The sequence below is a fragment of the Numenius arquata genome, chromosome 1 (assembly GCF_964106895.1).
Source record: "Numenius arquata chromosome 1, bNumArq3.hap1.1, whole genome shotgun sequence".
Lineage (NCBI taxonomy): Eukaryota > Metazoa > Chordata > Aves > Charadriiformes > Scolopacidae > Numenius > Numenius arquata.
Window position 1 is genome coordinate 62,790,474 of NC_133576.1, and position 18,573 is coordinate 62,809,046.

General features: G+C 35.8%; 1 protein-coding gene across 1 annotated transcript in view; it reads right to left on the reverse strand.

Annotated features, from left to right (window-relative positions):
• STS (steroid sulfatase) overlaps positions 1–18,283 on the reverse strand; it is an 88,754-nt gene extending 70,471 nt beyond the window's left edge. Inside the window, exons 1-4 of the mRNA XM_074149419.1 lie at positions 18,111–18,283; positions 16,029–16,150; positions 13,356–13,478; positions 7,020–7,443 (exon numbers count right to left, since the gene is read on the reverse strand). Of these exons, the coding sequence (XP_074005520.1) occupies positions 7,020–7,443; positions 13,356–13,478; positions 16,029–16,150; positions 18,111–18,256 (815 nt within the window). The 5' untranslated portion in view covers positions 18,257–18,283. The remainder of the gene's footprint in view (positions 1–7,019; positions 7,444–13,355; positions 13,479–16,028; positions 16,151–18,110) is intronic.
• Between the last annotated feature and the right edge of the window lie 290 nt (positions 18,284–18,573).

Consider the following 18,573-nt stretch of genomic DNA (forward strand, 5'->3'; position numbering starts at 1 on the left):
ATCCTGTATTACCTTAGTATTATAAAGCACAGATTCAAAAAAATAAAGAGAAAACAATATATTTGATAAAAGATACTTTCCATGAAGTTGTGTTTGTTGCTACTTGAGAGGTCATATATGTGAGAACCTTTCATTACTATAGCAAAAAATAACATGAGGCTTCTAAGTCAATTAAAAAGACTGAAAATGTCAGCACTTCAAATAATAAATAAAAAAAAAGATGTATACTTTTAAGTTCAATATTTCATACATATATGAACGTAACACTGACCTTTCATTAAAGAACATTTCTTCAAGGCAGCTGATTTTTGGTTTACAACCGGCATATTTTACTGCATGGGATTATCTTTGACTTTTTCCTTAAACACAGTTCACTGAATTTAGAGTAATATACAAATTCTAGGGGAAAACACCACAAAAATCTACTTTATACTTATAATGGTGCAGGCACAACTTACTCATCATGTAAACTGCCTTGTTCTAATATCACAGAGATGGTGCATACTTCTAAATACTTCTAAATGTTTATCTCTATTGCTACCAGTGAGTATCAAAAACCTCCACTTTAAATGTTATTTTCAAGAGATAATAACTCAGGTTTGTTGTTGTGTTGTTTGGTTTTTTTTGTAAATGGAACTGACACAAAGATCTAAATTTCATGAAGAGTCATTGAATCAATGACTGATATGAAAGGGCACTACATCATTCTCTTCTTTACAACTCAAATTGACAGGTTCTGATTGACAGCTTGCTGTCAGGTGGAGAAGTGTCTCACCTATTAATATCCTATAAAAGATCACGGGCAGCTATTTATCTCCTGCCAAAACTCTTTGAGGAGAATCATAACTGACTACCTTTACCGTGACCTTGAAAATGGAATGACAGTATCAGCTAGTAGGTAGGAGAGAAATTTGACAATAACAGCTTAACTCCTGAACCACTTCAGTAAACAGCTCCTTCAAAAATACATTGTCACTATCTTTTACACAGTTTAAACACAGGGAACTTCAGTTTCAAAAGATCTGAGGTTCGCTCACTCAAATATAGTAAAAAATTTTATCCAACATGAATCACACAGTCTTTTCAATTTACTGAGTAGCCAGAGAGATTACACACATTTGACATAAGACATTCTTGAATGTGCGCTTAACCGATCTTGAAAACATCTAAATGCATTGCCTTGCTGGTGACTCCCCTGCATTGCATAGTACTACTTTCTTCTTATTTAGTGTGAGGAGTCTTTACATTACTCAAGGATTTAGTTCAGGCTTGGGCTGTCAAATACAGCTTTAAAGTGGGCAAGAAAGAAAATTACAACTAATCTGACTTTGTGCTTCACACATGGGTCTTTTAACTTTTTTCCTGCAATTTTGCTTTAAACATTTATTGCACTGAAGACTCTTTGGGTACTTTTGTTTGCTTTTCTGTGCAGTGATGTCAATATAAGAACACTGCACCAGAGAAACAGGTGGGCTCTGAATCTGATGGCCTGCCGTTGTCAAATCAAACTAAGATTTCAAGTATGATTCCATACAGGAAATAAGATGGGAACACAGACACAGTTTTATTTTTTCACAATAAATTCTAAATTAACCTTTAACATAATGGACAAGTATGATCTTTCTGAACAACAATTTTTTTTTTGCTAGATATGAAATTATCCTCACAGTCTGTCCTAAATACATATTTTTAACGCATTAGACTACTACACCCTATATACCAGTGAAGGTACTATGATTCACAGCAGCTGACTATGAAAGCAGATATACTTGGCTTTGCCGGAGCTGGGCAAACAGTGTGCTGTGTTAAAATTGGTTAAGAATTGTTTCTGTAATCTCTAAAATCTTATAAATTCCAGCTAATTCACTCATAAGATTGAAGTAGTCTGCAAAGAACTATTTGATATAGATATAGGGGTAAAATATATTACTTCTTATAAGGATAAGTACATATGATTTAATAAGACTTGAATGAGAATATGTCATTTTCACATAGTCACAGTGCACCAGAGACACAGCTAAAATGAAAGAAAACAAAAATGTTGAAGTATATAATCTGTAGATGTATTTTCAGCACAAATATGTAACAGTGTGTTGATACAGTCAGATGTAAACCTAACTTTTCCTCTCCTGTAACTCTCCCTTAATAAAAATATTCTTCTTATGCAATATCCCCCCCAGTGGATAAATTAATTCAGTGGTTATTCCCCATGGCTCCTTCCTCTACTACCAAATTAGATCAGCAATTAGTGTTCTTTGTGACTGGACTGGCTGAATGTACTTCATTAATCCTTGTTCCTACAGAAGGAAAAGGTAAACCATGGCTTAGTTTTATCAAAGCAGGACTTTGTCCTACAAGCTGGATTTTCTTTCGTTCTAACCATTAACAGTGCTAAAATTCTTGATAGCATGACTGAATCCATTAATTAATATTTCTCTCTTACTCTTTATAAGACACACTTTAAACCACAAATCTCATATTTACAAAATTTTTCAAAATCAGAAAAGAGGACTCCAGACCACTTGAGAGTAACTTATCAAAATCAGAAAAGGTTTTGCAAATGGAGTGAGAAAGGGAAAAAATGTAAAAACATGGAAAATATTACTCTTTTCTAGAAGACATTAGAAGTGGGATATGTTTCTACCATAGTTGCATTTGTGAAATGATTCTTCCATGCAAGTAGCCAAGATACTTTTGACATCTCTAATGTCATGCCTATTTCGTCCTTTAAATGCTTAGGGTAAACAATTCACAAGTGCTTTTATGTCCTTTGTATATAACCTTTTTTCTCCCCTTCAAAAATTACATTCTCATAAGCATGGGGAAAAAGAAAATATTTTCTTGCCTACTACAGTTTATATTCATTACTAAGTCCTTCTCCCCCACAAAACTTTGGAGGCCAGTTTACACATCTACTGCTTTTTAGAAATGTTCCGTTTACAATGCAGTCTTTCACTTATCGTAGAACTATTTAGGTCCTTAATCATTCTTAAATGAATAAAATCTTTCATTTTCAGATGATACTAAAATATAGGAATAAATATGTTAGCTCTTCTGTTCAAAATGAACAAGCAGAGGGTTGAGAAAAAAGGATGAAGATCCAGTAGAGTTGTTATGGCTTATAAGTTATGACCCTTTTTTAATATACGTGCACATATACATCATATGTATACAAAGATGCACAAACTCTTCTCTATAATTTGTATTTTGCTGTAAAATACAAAGAATCTTCTTGCAGGATTCATAAAAATACTTGATTTAAGAACTCTAAATTCAGTACATGCCAAATGCCTGATCTTAAGATCTAGTGATAAATGGAAAAACTCTATACCACAGTCTGCTAGATTAGATGGAAATAAATTTGAATATGTGTTGCAACAGTGATTCAAGGACTGAAATAGACTAGATAAAAAGAAAATTAAAAAAAATTATTAACCATCATCACAAAATTTTGAATATTCTGATTATGCAATCTATGACTGAAAAAAAAAAATCTGCATGAAAATTGTTCAACACCATCTTCACCATAGCTTTTGAATATAAACATGTTTGTATGCAAATACTGTTTTCCAGAAGTTAGATTTCATTAGGATTTTTTTTTTTTAATAATTATTAATTGTGATCAGCTACCCAAAATTGTCAGAGAAGTACTCGGTATCACAGAGTAGTACTTTTGTTCTAAAAACAGGTTTCTGGCATTTTCCAAATCTGGATTGTCTGTGCAGCTGGTCATTAAAGGACATGCTGAAGATACATGAGTGACAACCACACTGAACTTAGCATGAAATAATTAGAATCTATTTGACTTTCAAATATACTGTAATGTCTAGGGAGTGTTCTGATGGGTTTACAATATTGCATATTTGCTCTTGGGAAAAAGTAATTAGAATTAACATACACGGAGCTTACCTGCCCACTTACAATTAGGGTGAGCAACTATATTAGTATTTGTTTTCAAGCACTGGATCTGACACTTGTATATTGTATATATTCTTCTCCAGTGCCATTTTTGAGCATTGACTATTGTATTTACTCTCTTTCAATCTACCTAGGAACAAATGAAAAGTAATACACGTATCCTAGGCTAAGGAAGAACAAATATAATACCACCCCTCAAAAAAAAGACCAAAGTAAGTACAACAGCACATAAGTATATGCTGTGAATAGATTATAAGAAGACTTGAAAAATACAAAATCTAATTACTATACACATGGCAAGAAGTCATAAAGCTGACAATATGACTGAGAAATAGCTAGAAAAGAGTATGACGTCAGGAAGTCCATTGCCTGAACTCTGAAGAACTTATAAAGGTAATATAGGTAATAGGTATAATAAACTTAAATAGACGAAACAATTTCATTTTAATTGTTTTATATATATAACTATACATACATTCATATATATATTATATAAATATAGCATAAAAGGGCTACATAGGAAGTACCAGTGATGTTGAAGATTGGAGTTTCATCATATATTTATTGTAAAGATAATTAACCAATTAACATGTATGATTCCTGATGATTTTTAGTTTGATGATAAAATGTATTAAGAACCGTTAAGGTGAATGACTCTGAATTCTCAAATTCAGCATTGTACTCTGGTATACTTGTGCACAGGGATTACTGGTGTACAGGACTGAGCTTGCTACTTATTGTATTATTTGAACAAAAGAAGCCTGTATGACAAATCAAGTGTTGAGTCAAACATGTAACTAAAGGAGGGTTGAGGGAGACTGCTCGCTGAAAGAAGTGGAACAACAAGGATGCTGAGGAGCAACCATGGCTTCCAAATACCTGGTGGCCCTTGCTGCTGCAACATGGTTGCCTCTTGACGGCTGTTCAAATACAAATGGCCAAAGTCAGTAGATTAGTCTTAAAAGCTATGGTCTACTGGTGCACTGGAGTTCACAGGTATGAACTATATAATGTCAGAACCAGTGTGTCAAAGCAAATACTGATTTTGTTGCTTACACTAATATATGGGACAGATCAGTTCAGTGAATAATAATCTAATTACTCCTATCCCCAGGAGCAAGTTTTATGGTCGTATACTTCACATGTGAATTCACTTTAGGGCACAGTTAAGATTGCTCAAATGCCCTAATTGCTTCTCAATACATTCATGCATTTGGATATTCTTTAACTTAACATTGACTTTGAATTGTCTGGATTATAATTCTCACTATAATTGCAGCATTCCTGTAGCAAAGTTTATTGTAAATTACGAATATGTGTTATTAACCTTGACTTCAGTTTAACATGACTTTTGTCTGGAAACTACATTGAGGACTGGGGCCAAGCGCTCAGCTGATGTAAAGCCACTTACCTCCAGCTGAGTCAACAAAGCTATGCTGACTTAGATGATACATTGTTTTGCCAGCTCTAAACACTGACTAAGCTATATAATAACATTGTGCATAATATGAATATTAATAAAGTTAAAAGAGCTACTAGTTTCCTGGCATTGATTTCCAATCTTGAACTCACCTGTTTTGGGGCTACCAATTTATTGTCATTGCACTGAAATCAATGAAACATACAGAGATATAAAAAAAAATTATGAATCACTATAAGCAGATTACATACTTGACAATCATGGAAGAATCTGCCAACATATAGTTAATGTACTCAAAAGCCTTTTAAAATCACCAAAAGCTTGGTCACTAAGCAAATAAGTGCTCAACAACTTTCATAGGGCATTATGTGTGTATGTTTGTAGTAAACAAAGTACTTCACTGCTATGTTAATTTGAATGTAGATGAGAAGGCATCTTCATCACCACTGCCAAGAGGAAATAAAGATGTTTTAGTTTATTTATAAATACTCATGAGAATGTTGATTGTTGGGAAGACTTACTCACTTAAAGAAATTTGTTATAAAAACCATTTTATTTTGGTATGATGGGTAGAGATGGCCACATCAAATATTTATAATCATAGAAAGGATAAAAAAAATTGCAGTATGAGATCAAGATTTTAGATAAACATTTTTGCTTGCTAACAGTCCTGATGACTATTTCATGCAGTCGTTAATTGTAGACAACCTAGCTTCTGATTCTTTGGTATAAGTTTTCATTCAGCAATGACACCATGTCAATGTATTCACAGTAACTACCTGGTACATACTTTTCAGAATAGTAATTAAGGGATGACTTATGTCTTAGAACATGTTTTTACTTATGATTAACTATTTTTAGAAATGGTGTGACCTGTTTCAAAAATGACTGGGAAACATATCTTGGCATATTTTTTCAAGAAGTTAAGTGGATGAAATATTTTTGCTCCAAATATATTGATTTATATTTCAGAATATGCAAATGTATACTTTTGGTTTTGATCCCATTAAAAGCCCTGTGGTGACAATTATGCCAAAATAAAGCTAATTTTGCAAAAATGAAGAATGACTTAGGATTATTTTGGACATCCAATATTTAGGTGACCCAATGTGACATCTATTACAAAATCATCACTTAAAAACCCCCCACATTTATTTCCTAACTTCTGTAAATCATATAGTTTCAAAGTGAATCTGGAATAAAAGTGAAGGCATCTAAAATGACAGTATCTGAAAACAAATTGTCCTTATGAATGCCAAATAACAGATGCTTCAAATCAATGATGAAGAACAGTTTCCCACTCTAGACAAGTCATAGATTATAACTCTGCATTGTACTTTCACATAATTTAGTCACACCACAAAAGACTTCAAGTGACATGAAATTCTCAAGAATGGAAGTCCTAAAAAAGTTAGATATTTTTGATTTTTTTCCCTAAGCATGTAAATATAAATGGATTTTATTTTTTATGGAGAAAATAATGACACACCTGATAGAAAAAAAAGTCACTTTCACAAAAAAAGATTAACTTAAATGGTCTTTTAAAGGAAAAAAAAAATGATAATTACATATAATGACATATTCCTCATACCCACAAGTTCACTTTTTTTTTTTCTACTTTTTCAGAAGCATCGTCATTGTGAAATGCCAGTATAAACTTATAACACAGTTAGAAACCTACCTTCCTATAAACTGTATGGCTTCCTTTGTCAGTCTGTGAGTAAGGTTCTCATAGGATAGTGGTTGCTGGATGATCTGATAGTCCCTCATTAAGAAGCAGTTCATGTGTCGAAAATGATAAAAGAAAAAGATCAAAACTGCAAGTGAAATAGCAGTTATTAACAAGCAGTAACCCAATGCTTGGAAAGGTACTTTGAGGAGGCCGATGTACTGTACTATTGCCAAAGAGACCAAGGTGATTCCAGCGATTTGGATTGGGATGACAAGGGATTTCTGAACCCCTTTTAAAAATACGCTGCCTTGGCCAGGTTTGCAGTCTCTAAAATTGGTCACAATAAGCCCATAAAAGTAATCAAATCCATGACTGAGGGGGTGGTGACAGAAGTCATTACTGCTTTCACAGTTCATCCCAAGATGCCACTTTCCTACAAAGAGAAAAGGACAGGGAGTATTTTTGTAGTTAAATCATCAGACTTATAATGTGTGCTATTTCAAACATGAAACTGTCACTATCTGACTGATATCCCCCCACCCCCAGCATTTATTGTGTGGATCCCTATTTTCTAACTAATCTTTCTTATGCCATCATCAAAGACTTTGCTTTATGTCTGCCTCATCGTTTTAGTTAGAAATAGTTTGGCACAGCTCCTGATGGAGACCATTAAATTCTGAGTGGGCTAGCAGGTCACTGAAGAGCAACAGAGCCCTAACAGATAGTTAATTTTGAAAATGAAGCCTTTATGCATGTGTAGTTAAGTAGTCATAAGAAAATACCATTTGGTAGCATCTACACCTTTCTTATGAAGAGCCAACATGGACTTATGAAATATCCTTCCTGAAAATTTTTTGCAAATCATTCACTTTTGACAAGTTTAAATTAAAAAAAAAAAAAAGAAAAGAGTAACAAGCAGGAAGTTAGTCAACAATAGTGAAATTAAGAAGGCATTTATTATGTAAATGATTGCAAAATCTCTGAAGTTGCCAATCTCCCTCACTATCTACATATGTAGTGTGTATTTTCCCCCTTCCCAAACCATCCCAGCTTTGCAGGCAGTTCTGAGCATCTCCTGGGTCTAAAGAGCAGCATATTCATTCTGCATTTCTGCTTTTGGCAATGACAAATGCGGGCACTAGAGTACCAAGGAGGGTGAAGATGGGTGTTAGTTCTGATTTTTTGAAATAGTACCTAAAAAATAGGCTCGTTATGAGTTCTCTTTCACAAAGGACAGAACTGGGGCATGGGATGGGAATGTCATGTGCCTGAGTTCACCTGCCAGCAAATGTGGAGAAAAATACCACAGAAATCTTGAGCCTAATAGAATGCTTAGATAAGAGTCCAGTTCTCCTCACATGTCTCTTGATGGTCTTAGGTTAAAAATATCTTCTGTGTATCACAGAATCAGGTATAAAAGCATTTTCAGGTCTGCTTACATGCCAGAGAAATGAAGGCCACTACTGCTTTCTCAACCCATCAGAAGTTTCCCCTCTTACTGTCAGATGTCCCCTCACTCAAGGTGGTATACTTTGCTTTCCACGGGCAGAATGACTCTACTCACAACTTTTGACATGGTTCAGTGAACATTATTGTGGCCAATTACAAAAAGAGCAATGCAGGCCCCCTATACTGAATTTTTAGATGTTAAAATGGTGCCATAAAGGGCTATCTAAGACTGCAACTCTGAATTTCATTCCCAGTAAATCCCACAGATTTTCGAAAATAAAAGCTTCAATGTATTCTCTTAGGTTTACATGACAGTCTTTATGGAATAATCATAAAGCCAGATGTGCAGCAAAGTGAGCATGAAACAACTCTTATCAAGTTAGATAACTGAAATAAAGGTAGAGGCTTACAATCATGAATGTAACTGATCTTAAAACTTTAATTTTTAATTTTTTGCTGTTATTTGTCAATCTTAATACACCTATAGTTCAGTAAAAAAATATGAAAAAGAAACCCAAACAAATTAAATATACTTTCAAGGTCATTTATCATGATATAAAGAAGTTTGTTCAAACTGGATCTCAATAAAACCAGACATTTCAAGCCAGGACAGAAGAATCTCACAACAACAAATCAGGACAGGGGAAAATATAGGATCTATTTTTATCGAAAGAGTTTCAGCAAGCACAACAAATTACAGAATCACAGAATATTTTTGGTTGGATGGGACCTTTGAGATCATCGAGTCCAACCAACAAAAAAACCAACCAACCAAACAAAAACACACAAAAAACCCCCAAACAAACAAACAAACAAAAAAAAAGCCACCAAAAAATCCCAGAACACCAAACACCAAAACCAAACCAAAACAAACACCCACAACCACACACCACACCACCCACAAACAGACACAAACCAACAATCTCGGGCACTAGAGCATGCCCTGAAGTACCATGTCTACACATTTCTTAAATACTTCCAGGGATGGCGACTCCACCACCTCCCTGGGCAGGCTGTTCCAGTGCCTGACCACTCTCTCAGTAAAGTAATTCTTCCTAATAGCTAATCTAATCCTCCGCTGCCGCAACTTCAGACCATTTCCTCTGGTCCTGTCATTATTCCCTTGGGAGAAGAGGCCAACACCCGCGTCTCTACAACCTCCTTTCAGGTAGTTGTAGAGGGCAATGAGGTCCCCCCTCAGCCTCCTCCAAACTAAACATGCCCAGTTCCCTCAGCCTCTCCTCATATGACTTGTTCTCTAGACCCCTCATCAGCTTGGTGGCTCTCCTCTGGACATGCTGCAGCAGCTCAGTGTCCTTCCTGTAGTGAGGGGCCCAGAACTGAACACAGCACTCGAGGTGAGGCCTCACCAGCGCCAAGTACAGAGGCACGATCACTTCCCTACTCCTGCTGGCCACGCTATTCCTGATACAGGCCAGGATGCCATTGGCCTTCTTGGCCACCTGGGCACACTGCTGGCTCATGTTAAGCCGGCTGTCCACCAACACCCCCAGGTCCTTTTCTGCTGGGCAGCTTTCCAGCCACTCTTCCCCAAGCCTGTAGCGTTGCCTGGCGTTGTTGTGACCGAAATGCAGGGCCGGGCACTTGGCCTTATTAAACCTCATCCCATTGGCCTTGGCCCATTGATCCAGTCTGTCCAGGTCCCTCTGTAGAGCCTTCCAACCCTCAAGCAGATCAACACTCCCACCTAGTTTGGTGCAACAGAAAGCAACAGAAGTACTGGTTCAAATTATATTGGCAGCTGTGACTGAAAGGCACAATTGTTATACTCAAAGGCTGAGGAGGTTGAGGGATTTGATATATCCTGCGCTACTCAGAAAAAGCAAGTGATGACTGAGACCACAATACATGTTTTTTTTTCATTCCTTGTGACAATAACCCCCGCCTTGAGCTACCATTTTAACACATTATTGTAATGTGCTTTACACTCTGGGGCCCTTCTGAATCTGAGAGCAGTGTAAAATGCTCTCACCTCTTTGCCAAGTGAAGCTTTGTGGTATGAACGTTTCATACAAACATCATATGTATTTTGGCAGATTATACCAAGCTTTTTAGTGAAATTTAAGCTGCTAATTGTAAATTTTGAGTACTTTAATATTTTGAGACTTAGCCTTTTTCCCTCTCCTTTGGCCACCATTAAGATTTCTGCAGAGCAAAAGCAATGAATGGCAAGTGAAAGTGAGAGGTAAGTCTTATTCTGCCAAGAAACTTCGTTTGGAACTCAGTTTTTCAGAACCCAGAATGCTGGAAAGGCTGAAAAAACCCATGTTTTTCCTCTGCTTTTCCTTCAGACAGTTGAAAAAGGAGCAATCTGCAGACTTAGTTATATAGACATATATTTCTTTTGGTATGGTTTTGTGCTCTTCAGGTAAATGGTAAGATACAGGATGCAGAGCAAGATGCAAACAGAAATATTTTATGTGCTCAAAGAAACATATTTATATAAGATATAGCAATAATAATATAAAGTATAGATACATTTATTATTAATAAGGTCACATTTAAAGTGGTTCTATCAATAACTGTTCCATTAATCCTACCTCCTAGACTCAGCCAATCATGTATTTCTCACTACTGTGATGGTGTGTCCAAATACTACAACACTTCATTCTGGAGGAAAGATACCAGTGCCGATTTATCCATTAGAATTTTAAACTTTGGAGATAAGCTACATAGGTGGACTTCAAACTTCTGTGGATGCCAGACAACACTCTGGGTAACAGTAGTGAGGAAAAGTTGATCTTTACTCAATTGTAATTGAATATACCAGTAGTTAAAATAATACCCATCTACTTTCAGTGGAATTTTGTATTATGAATAGCTGTTTCCTACAAAACATCAACATTTCTTGCTACTCTCCAGGATCCTTATCTGGTGAAATATTACATATTCAGTGCAGCTGCCTTTTTTGAGACAACTTGGTTTTCTTGCAGATCTTCTGACTGCATCTCTTCCTGCCAGATCTATTTTATGTCCCCTTCTTTGTGTCAAAAGAGAAAAATGAGGTAAAAAAGTGTATACATAAAATAGATTTATATCTAAATATATGTAGGGACGTATCAAGCAAGAGGAAGCATATATTCAGAGGAGGGAAAAAAAAAATTAAAAAGTAAGGAAAATGCATTTAGGAAAGAAAAAAATGTCCTTACAGAGTAAAGAGGAAAGAAACTTGGCAAAAAAAAAAAGTGACAGTACAGGCTTGAGGAACTGAAAGACTTCAAATTACCCTTATGCCAATCCATCACTGGTGCAGCATTTGACAATTAATTGTTTGGGAACTGCTGAGTTAGACTGAACCAAGCAAAGACTCCCTGACCTAGACCAATATGATGTGATAAGAATACCAGCAGAGGCAGCAAATGGGCTGGCTGGGAATCAGAGTCTGTCTATCTAGTCTTCAAATCTACATAATTTTTCTTTTTGTCATTTACATATACTTTATCCTTAATTTTAATGCACTTCTTGATTTTTGGAAGCCTTCATTATATGGTAATATAACATCTTATGGTTTCATAGCTATCATTCAGGCCACTTGGAAGAATAGTTCATTAAGCATCATGGAGATAACTTCTGGAGATGTAAGTGGCAAGCTGTCATGTTGCAGTGAAAGTAGTTAAAAAAAGAACATTAACTAGGTCAGCCCCAAAAAATGAGTATTTGTATTACTGTACTTATTAAAAACAGAAAAATGATTTTTTTGCAGTCTTGAATATGGAGCAATAGGAATTAACTTCATGATGAAAATGACAAATTATGAATGAGTTTTTTTGCACTATGGTTCAAATACACCTGCACTACATATACTTCTGTTAGATTTTCTTCTTTTCTATTTTGAATCTGTCAGGGTGTGAAGGTATTTTATACTTTCTAAGACTGGGCTATAGCCAAGTAGGATTTTTTAGTTAGGAACATCAACATTGGTTACCCATAATACAGGGGTTTTTTTTGAAGTGGTGTGAATTGTTAGCCTTGCTAAACAGCTTCATTTTTAAACAAAAATCACTCTCTAAATTGCAAGCTTTTGTTACAATTTAAAATCAAATTGGGTGCATCAAGCTTCTAAAAGAATGTAGTAACTTTGCAGTATGATGTTCTCTAAACAAACAACTACCTGCTGGAAATTCCAGTACAGAAATGTACATTATGTAGTACAATTTGTATTTCACAAAAATCTCAAATGTAAGCAGTGTGGAATAAGTCAGTGGCCAAATCAGGAAAACAACAACAAAAAAATCATATTATTTAAATGCTATACCTTTATGATATTCATTCCAATTCTGTTTAATACTCATCTGGTGAGACTCATCTTACCCATCACTGGGTATTTATGATGGAGTTCAGTTGTCTGAACTATCTTTATAATGAGAGAGAAACAGATTTTTATATTAAACATCTACCACTAGATGAGAAAAATTTCCTAGAAATGCCCATTTCTGTCTGTTGACTAAGAAGAGAATTCACATGGATAGCTCAGGTAATACTTTACTTACTTCATGGATATTTGAAAACTGGTGAAATGAATCCCATTACTGTGCTGACTTGTACCCTGCAATTGATCCCTCATTGTCTCTCTGTTGCAATCAAACTACTTATACTGAAAACTTTTTAAGAGCTTGACTGATTTTCAATTTGTTCATCATGTTTCTTCAGTATGTTGCACAATGAGACTATAACTACACAAGTGAATTAGACATACTTACCTGATTAGTGTTCCACATGTGCATGGGAACGTGCTTAGCTTTGTGCCGGAAAAATAAGCTCATTGTGCTGTTGGGGGAAAAAGCTTAATGCAGACCCTTAGTATCCTACATGGAAAGCTAATGTTCTTTTGTTGAAATGAATGAAAAATAATGCTGTGTATGTATGCAATTTTACCTATTAGAGCTGTTGCGTAACCTCTCTGCTTCAGGAGTTCAGAAAAAGTTATTTCTTCAGAAGGAAGTCCTCCAGAAGAGGCAGAAAATAAGAAGACACCAACTCGTGAGAAGGCAGCCATTCCTAAATACAATGAAAATGAATGAGATTTGGATAATATAGGGAAAAAAATTCCATTCATTCGTTCTGCATGCACTTTTTTTGCTTTAGGTGGAATCACTTCAGTGACATAATTGCCACCAGACACTAAATGTTGCAACTGGCAGATACAATCACCCATATAGCTGAGCAAGGTCTTTTCTGTATTGACACTAGAAATTGAGAAGTGGAGGAAAGATTTTCTGCTTATAACTGTGGGGCCAGCCACCACATAAACAGCTGCAGACCCTTCTGTAGATGTTCTAAGGTATAGCATATCTGAAAAAAGTTGAGCTTGCATAATTTATTTTTCTTGTACATAGGGAAGGAATGGAGCAGTGGACTAAGCAAGATCGCTCCCAAATTCTACTCTCAGAACTTGCACTTTCTTCATATGTAGTTTTCTACATGCCTTTAAGGTTATTTGAGAGAAGGGAGTTGAAGTAGGGCAGTTTTACTGTTGGGCATATAAATATCATGAGGTCAAAAAAGAGCAAGAGAGAGTCTGATTCTGGAAACAGAGTGGCTAAGGCACTCAGCTTTGATGGGAGAAGACCAGTGCTCCAATGGCATGAAGACATGTGACTCAATGTACACAGACTGGATTAAAGCAGCATCAGGTATCAGCTAACAAGACAACATCTAAATAAAGCACAGCATGCACTGAGAGTCTGAGGAACACAAACTTGAGCTTATAAACTAAGGATGAGGAACTTGAGAATTCAGGTTCATGAAAATTAGATTACTAGGATTCCAGATGAGAGCTGGCTCCAACTATAGATAGACAGAACACAGAATATCTATGCAAATCTGTGCAGATGTATCTCCAGGAAGTCTGAATTATGCAACTGGATGATTGCAGTGCCAAAGTTACATGACTGATGAAGACAACCAGAATCTCCCCTCAGGTATCCCTTATGGTTACATGAGAAAAAGACTCGTTAGACTGGTTTATTAAAGAGAGCTTAACCTACCCTTCTAATGTTGACTTCAGTTTTTTACCCCAGCTTTACTGATGAACAGTTAGGTAGCTTTATTCATCTATGTGTATCTATATTTTATTTATTATAAATTTATTTATATTTATTTTAATGTACTTTGATCTATTGCAACTGAAATCAATGCAATTCCCTTAAGTTACCAGAATGAAAGTACAGTACCATGATTTTTTTTTCATTGTTACCTTTCTCTGAGTTTGTGTCTCATCAAACATTGCATTTTGGAATAGATTTTTTTCCACATCATGATTATAGTATCCTCTATAACAATCCTTTACTAGTGCTGCACTGATGTTTGTTAAGAAGTTTCTATTTAGCAATTTGACAATTTAATTAAGTAAAGCTCAATTTTTGAACCTATATGGAAATGATTAAGTATGACTGAGAGCAGACCAGTTAAGAAAGAAATCAGTTCAAATCCTAATTTTTCAGAAATAAGAACAAGGATCATAATGGAAAATGACCTGTGGCTTTACCTACAGTAAATATTAATAGCCATATAACTGTAACAGGTATATAAAATCTTCCTTTGCAGCTGAATGTAATGGAAAATTTAGCAAGTTATATTAGCTGGCACTTTTGCAGAAGCTTGTTACTTGATTTGAATGAGCACAAACGTATCAAGTAGGCTCCAGAGTCTTGCTTTGCTTTCATTCCCAGAAGCAAGGACAGGATGTTTTATCACTAATGAACAAGTGATCTGATTAATGTATAATGATCCTTGCTAAAAATGATGTTAAGGGAATGTTAAAGTTGCATGGCTAAGCACTGAGGGGTTCAGTCCCAGCACACTAAAATAAACAGACTGGATCTTTACTGACTCAAATGGGCTTTGGATCAGGTACTTTAAAAGTAAGAGAAGTTATTAAATGCATGTATTCATAGTATATTTAACACTGTATATGGGTAGATTTGGAATAAAAATACTTACAGAAGGGAGATTGTTTGCTTTCTTCTTCCCAGCTTTAAGGGCTGCTGGAATATGTTAATGAACTGTCCTCCCCCCTTACCGCCCCACCCCCCACCCCCACTCCCCCCCGAAAAAATAACGATTTGTCTAAACCAAAAGGTTTTGTAGAAACAGAAATATCTGAGCAGAAGAATTTACACTGGTTCTTCAATTGTGTCTTTCTAGATGCATCTCTGTGGTGTTCAACACTCAGGCTGCCTACCAAAACCCCAGGAGCAGCCTGAATGTAACTGGGGAGACAGGCGAAGAGCCCACTGTGTCTTTCGGACAGTGAAGGAAGTCAATGGAATTTGGCTGCACCTTCCATTAAATAACCACATTCAGACTTTTTCTTTGGTATTTAAAAAAAATACTTTTCTCAATAAAAAACTTTATTTTTGTGTTAACACTTCTGAAATGTGAGAATTTCCCATATATATGGAAGATTTCAAATGCTGAGCTTGATTAATCACTGAAATGAGTACCTAACCTGGTAATGATAAAATATCAAGACAGGCAAGAGAAAAAAAGCATATGGTTTACTGCAAATAAAAGATGATACTTATATATAAAGTAATGAGATTTTACCTGATCTGATAGGATATCGCCCTGTCAGGAAAGCTGCCCTGCTTGGAGTACAAAGTGGAGATGCTGCTAAATGCTGAGTAAGTGTCACTCCTTCCTCTGCAAGCCTGTCAATATTAGGGGTTCTAGAGAAATATATGCAGGGAAAAAACAAAAGTATACACAAAGATGATTATTTGGAAATGGGCATGGTGAGATCAAGGCATCCGAAGCCTTTTTCCTATCAGGAAAATCAAGCTGAGACTTACTGTATGCAAATTATCAAAACCATGGTGGTGTTGCAAGTCTAAATTCTGTCGTGTCAAATATATTTACATTAGGTGTCAACTCTGAACTGAGACACTGTGGTATCGTGCCAAAAATCTTTTTCCCCACTTTACTCTTCATGGCCAGTACTAAACTGTGACATGTGGATGTGTTGTATTGCAATCCCTTTTAATACATTCCTTGACCCAGAACTGTAACTGCTAATTACATAGCTTTTCTCCTTCAGCAATGGGGAGAGGAGAGACTGGAGAAAGGCTGCACTGCCTTCCCCCCTACTTGGTGTCACTTCTCTCTTTCCCCAGCAAAAGTTTTTTGGCTACCGGTAATGTGTAGCGGTATCAGTTATTAGGAGAGATTCCAATGGTCATGACTGTGTTAGGCTCTATATTAGCAATGTTTACGTGTCTGACATGGCTATATCTGCAATATTAGATCCAGGGGCATATCCAATTTTCTGTATCTGCATAAGAAACTTGTCTGTGACCTGGATCATCATGCACATGAAAATTGGTTCCTGCAGGAAGAAATTCTGTGCCTGTGGTACTGCAGAAAGAAAACCAGGAATGCAGATTGGCCAGGAGCTGCAGCATGCTCTAATACGTCCCTGACCTGGAAGATTAATGACCATGACCTCAAGGCATAGTAGTCCTCCCATCATCTAAGTGTGAATAGTCAGAAACATTAATTTTCCAACAGACTACTTTGCTATCTCTAATATCACCTACTAATAACCAGCAATATGATGAAATTTCTTCATACTCCAAAGAGCTAATTCTGAATTGTCGCATCTGAGAACATAGTTGCTGGAGCAGTTCTGGTCCTTGGAAGGGGACTGATCCAAGCATTGGTATTGTATGTACTTTTTTCTGTTTAAAACTAGAAGCTGCAACTTGAGTGATTTTTGTTGAGTTTGAGTTACAAGGAGTTTTTACTTCCAACTAACTTCAGCAGGAACAATATTTGACAGAACAGTGCTTTTAGTTGGAATATTTTATTTAACTTGATCAAAGACTTTGCACCTCTGAAACACAATGACTAGGTACAACCTGTGCTGTTTACACAATCATTGTACCTAAGCTGGTAGTAAGGATAATACTGGGGAACACTGCTGAATTACCCAGCTTCAAACTGGAAAAGGGTAGATTTAGATTAGATATCAAGAAGAAATTTTTCACTATGAGGGTGGTGAGGCACTAGAACAGGTTGCCCAGAGAAGTTGTGGATGCCCCACCCCTTGGAGTGTTCAAAGCCAGGCTGGATGGGACTTTGAGCAACCTGCTCTAGTAGGAGGCAACTAGATGATCTTTATGGTCCCTTCCAACCTAAACCATTCTATGATTCTACAATTCTATGATTTGTTTTAATGAATTTATTGACTACAGCATAAAGAAAAATGAAGAGCAAAAATCAGCATTTTATCTACAATTGGTTAGTGACAAGCTTGTCTTAAGTCACAAGTGCTTCAAAATACACTTAATTCATAGTATTTGCATCATGCATATTTTAAAAGAAAATTGTTGATTATACTTTGCTTCTCTAGACCTACCCTTATGTGGTTGGTTGCTCAATTCTCTGTTTATGATGCAACTTTTCAGCAGGATAAATACATCAGATAAGTCTTTTTCTCTTATTAAGAAAAGAAAACAAAGATCAAACATCCTATTCTCTGGAAAGGTTACTAACTTTGGTTACTTATAAAGAAGTTAATCAAAAGACTGAATTTTTTTGGGGTTTTTAACTTTAGAAATCTAAAAACCTAAAATACAAACAAACAAACAAATAAATAAAACTATGACTCCCCCAAATAAATCATCATACCTTAAAGTTCTGTTCCCATAACATCCCAGGTCTCCAATACCAAGATCATCAGCCATCAGTAAAACCATATTGGGATTTGAAACGTGGTGGGTATTGACACTATTTATGGCACACTGGCAAATTATTAGAAATAAAAGGAGTCGCATCTTCTTCCTGGTGTGTAAGAACAGGTGGAAAACATAATAGACAAAGACCTTTTTTTTTAAGTTGACTGTTAATTTAATTTAGACCTATTGTTGCCCTGGATTGCATAGTAGAAGGGAAAATTAGATTGTATATTTTTATTTGGTTTTTTTCTTAAAGGGTTTTTTTTGCATTATTTTCTGTCATACTTTTTAAAAATAAAAATGCATCTTTTAGTATATAGCTAACCTTCCCTTCCACACCTTTATACAGATGAAGCCTTTAAATAATGACGAACAAAGGACTAGTGAAAACATCAGTGACAATGTTTTTGCATACA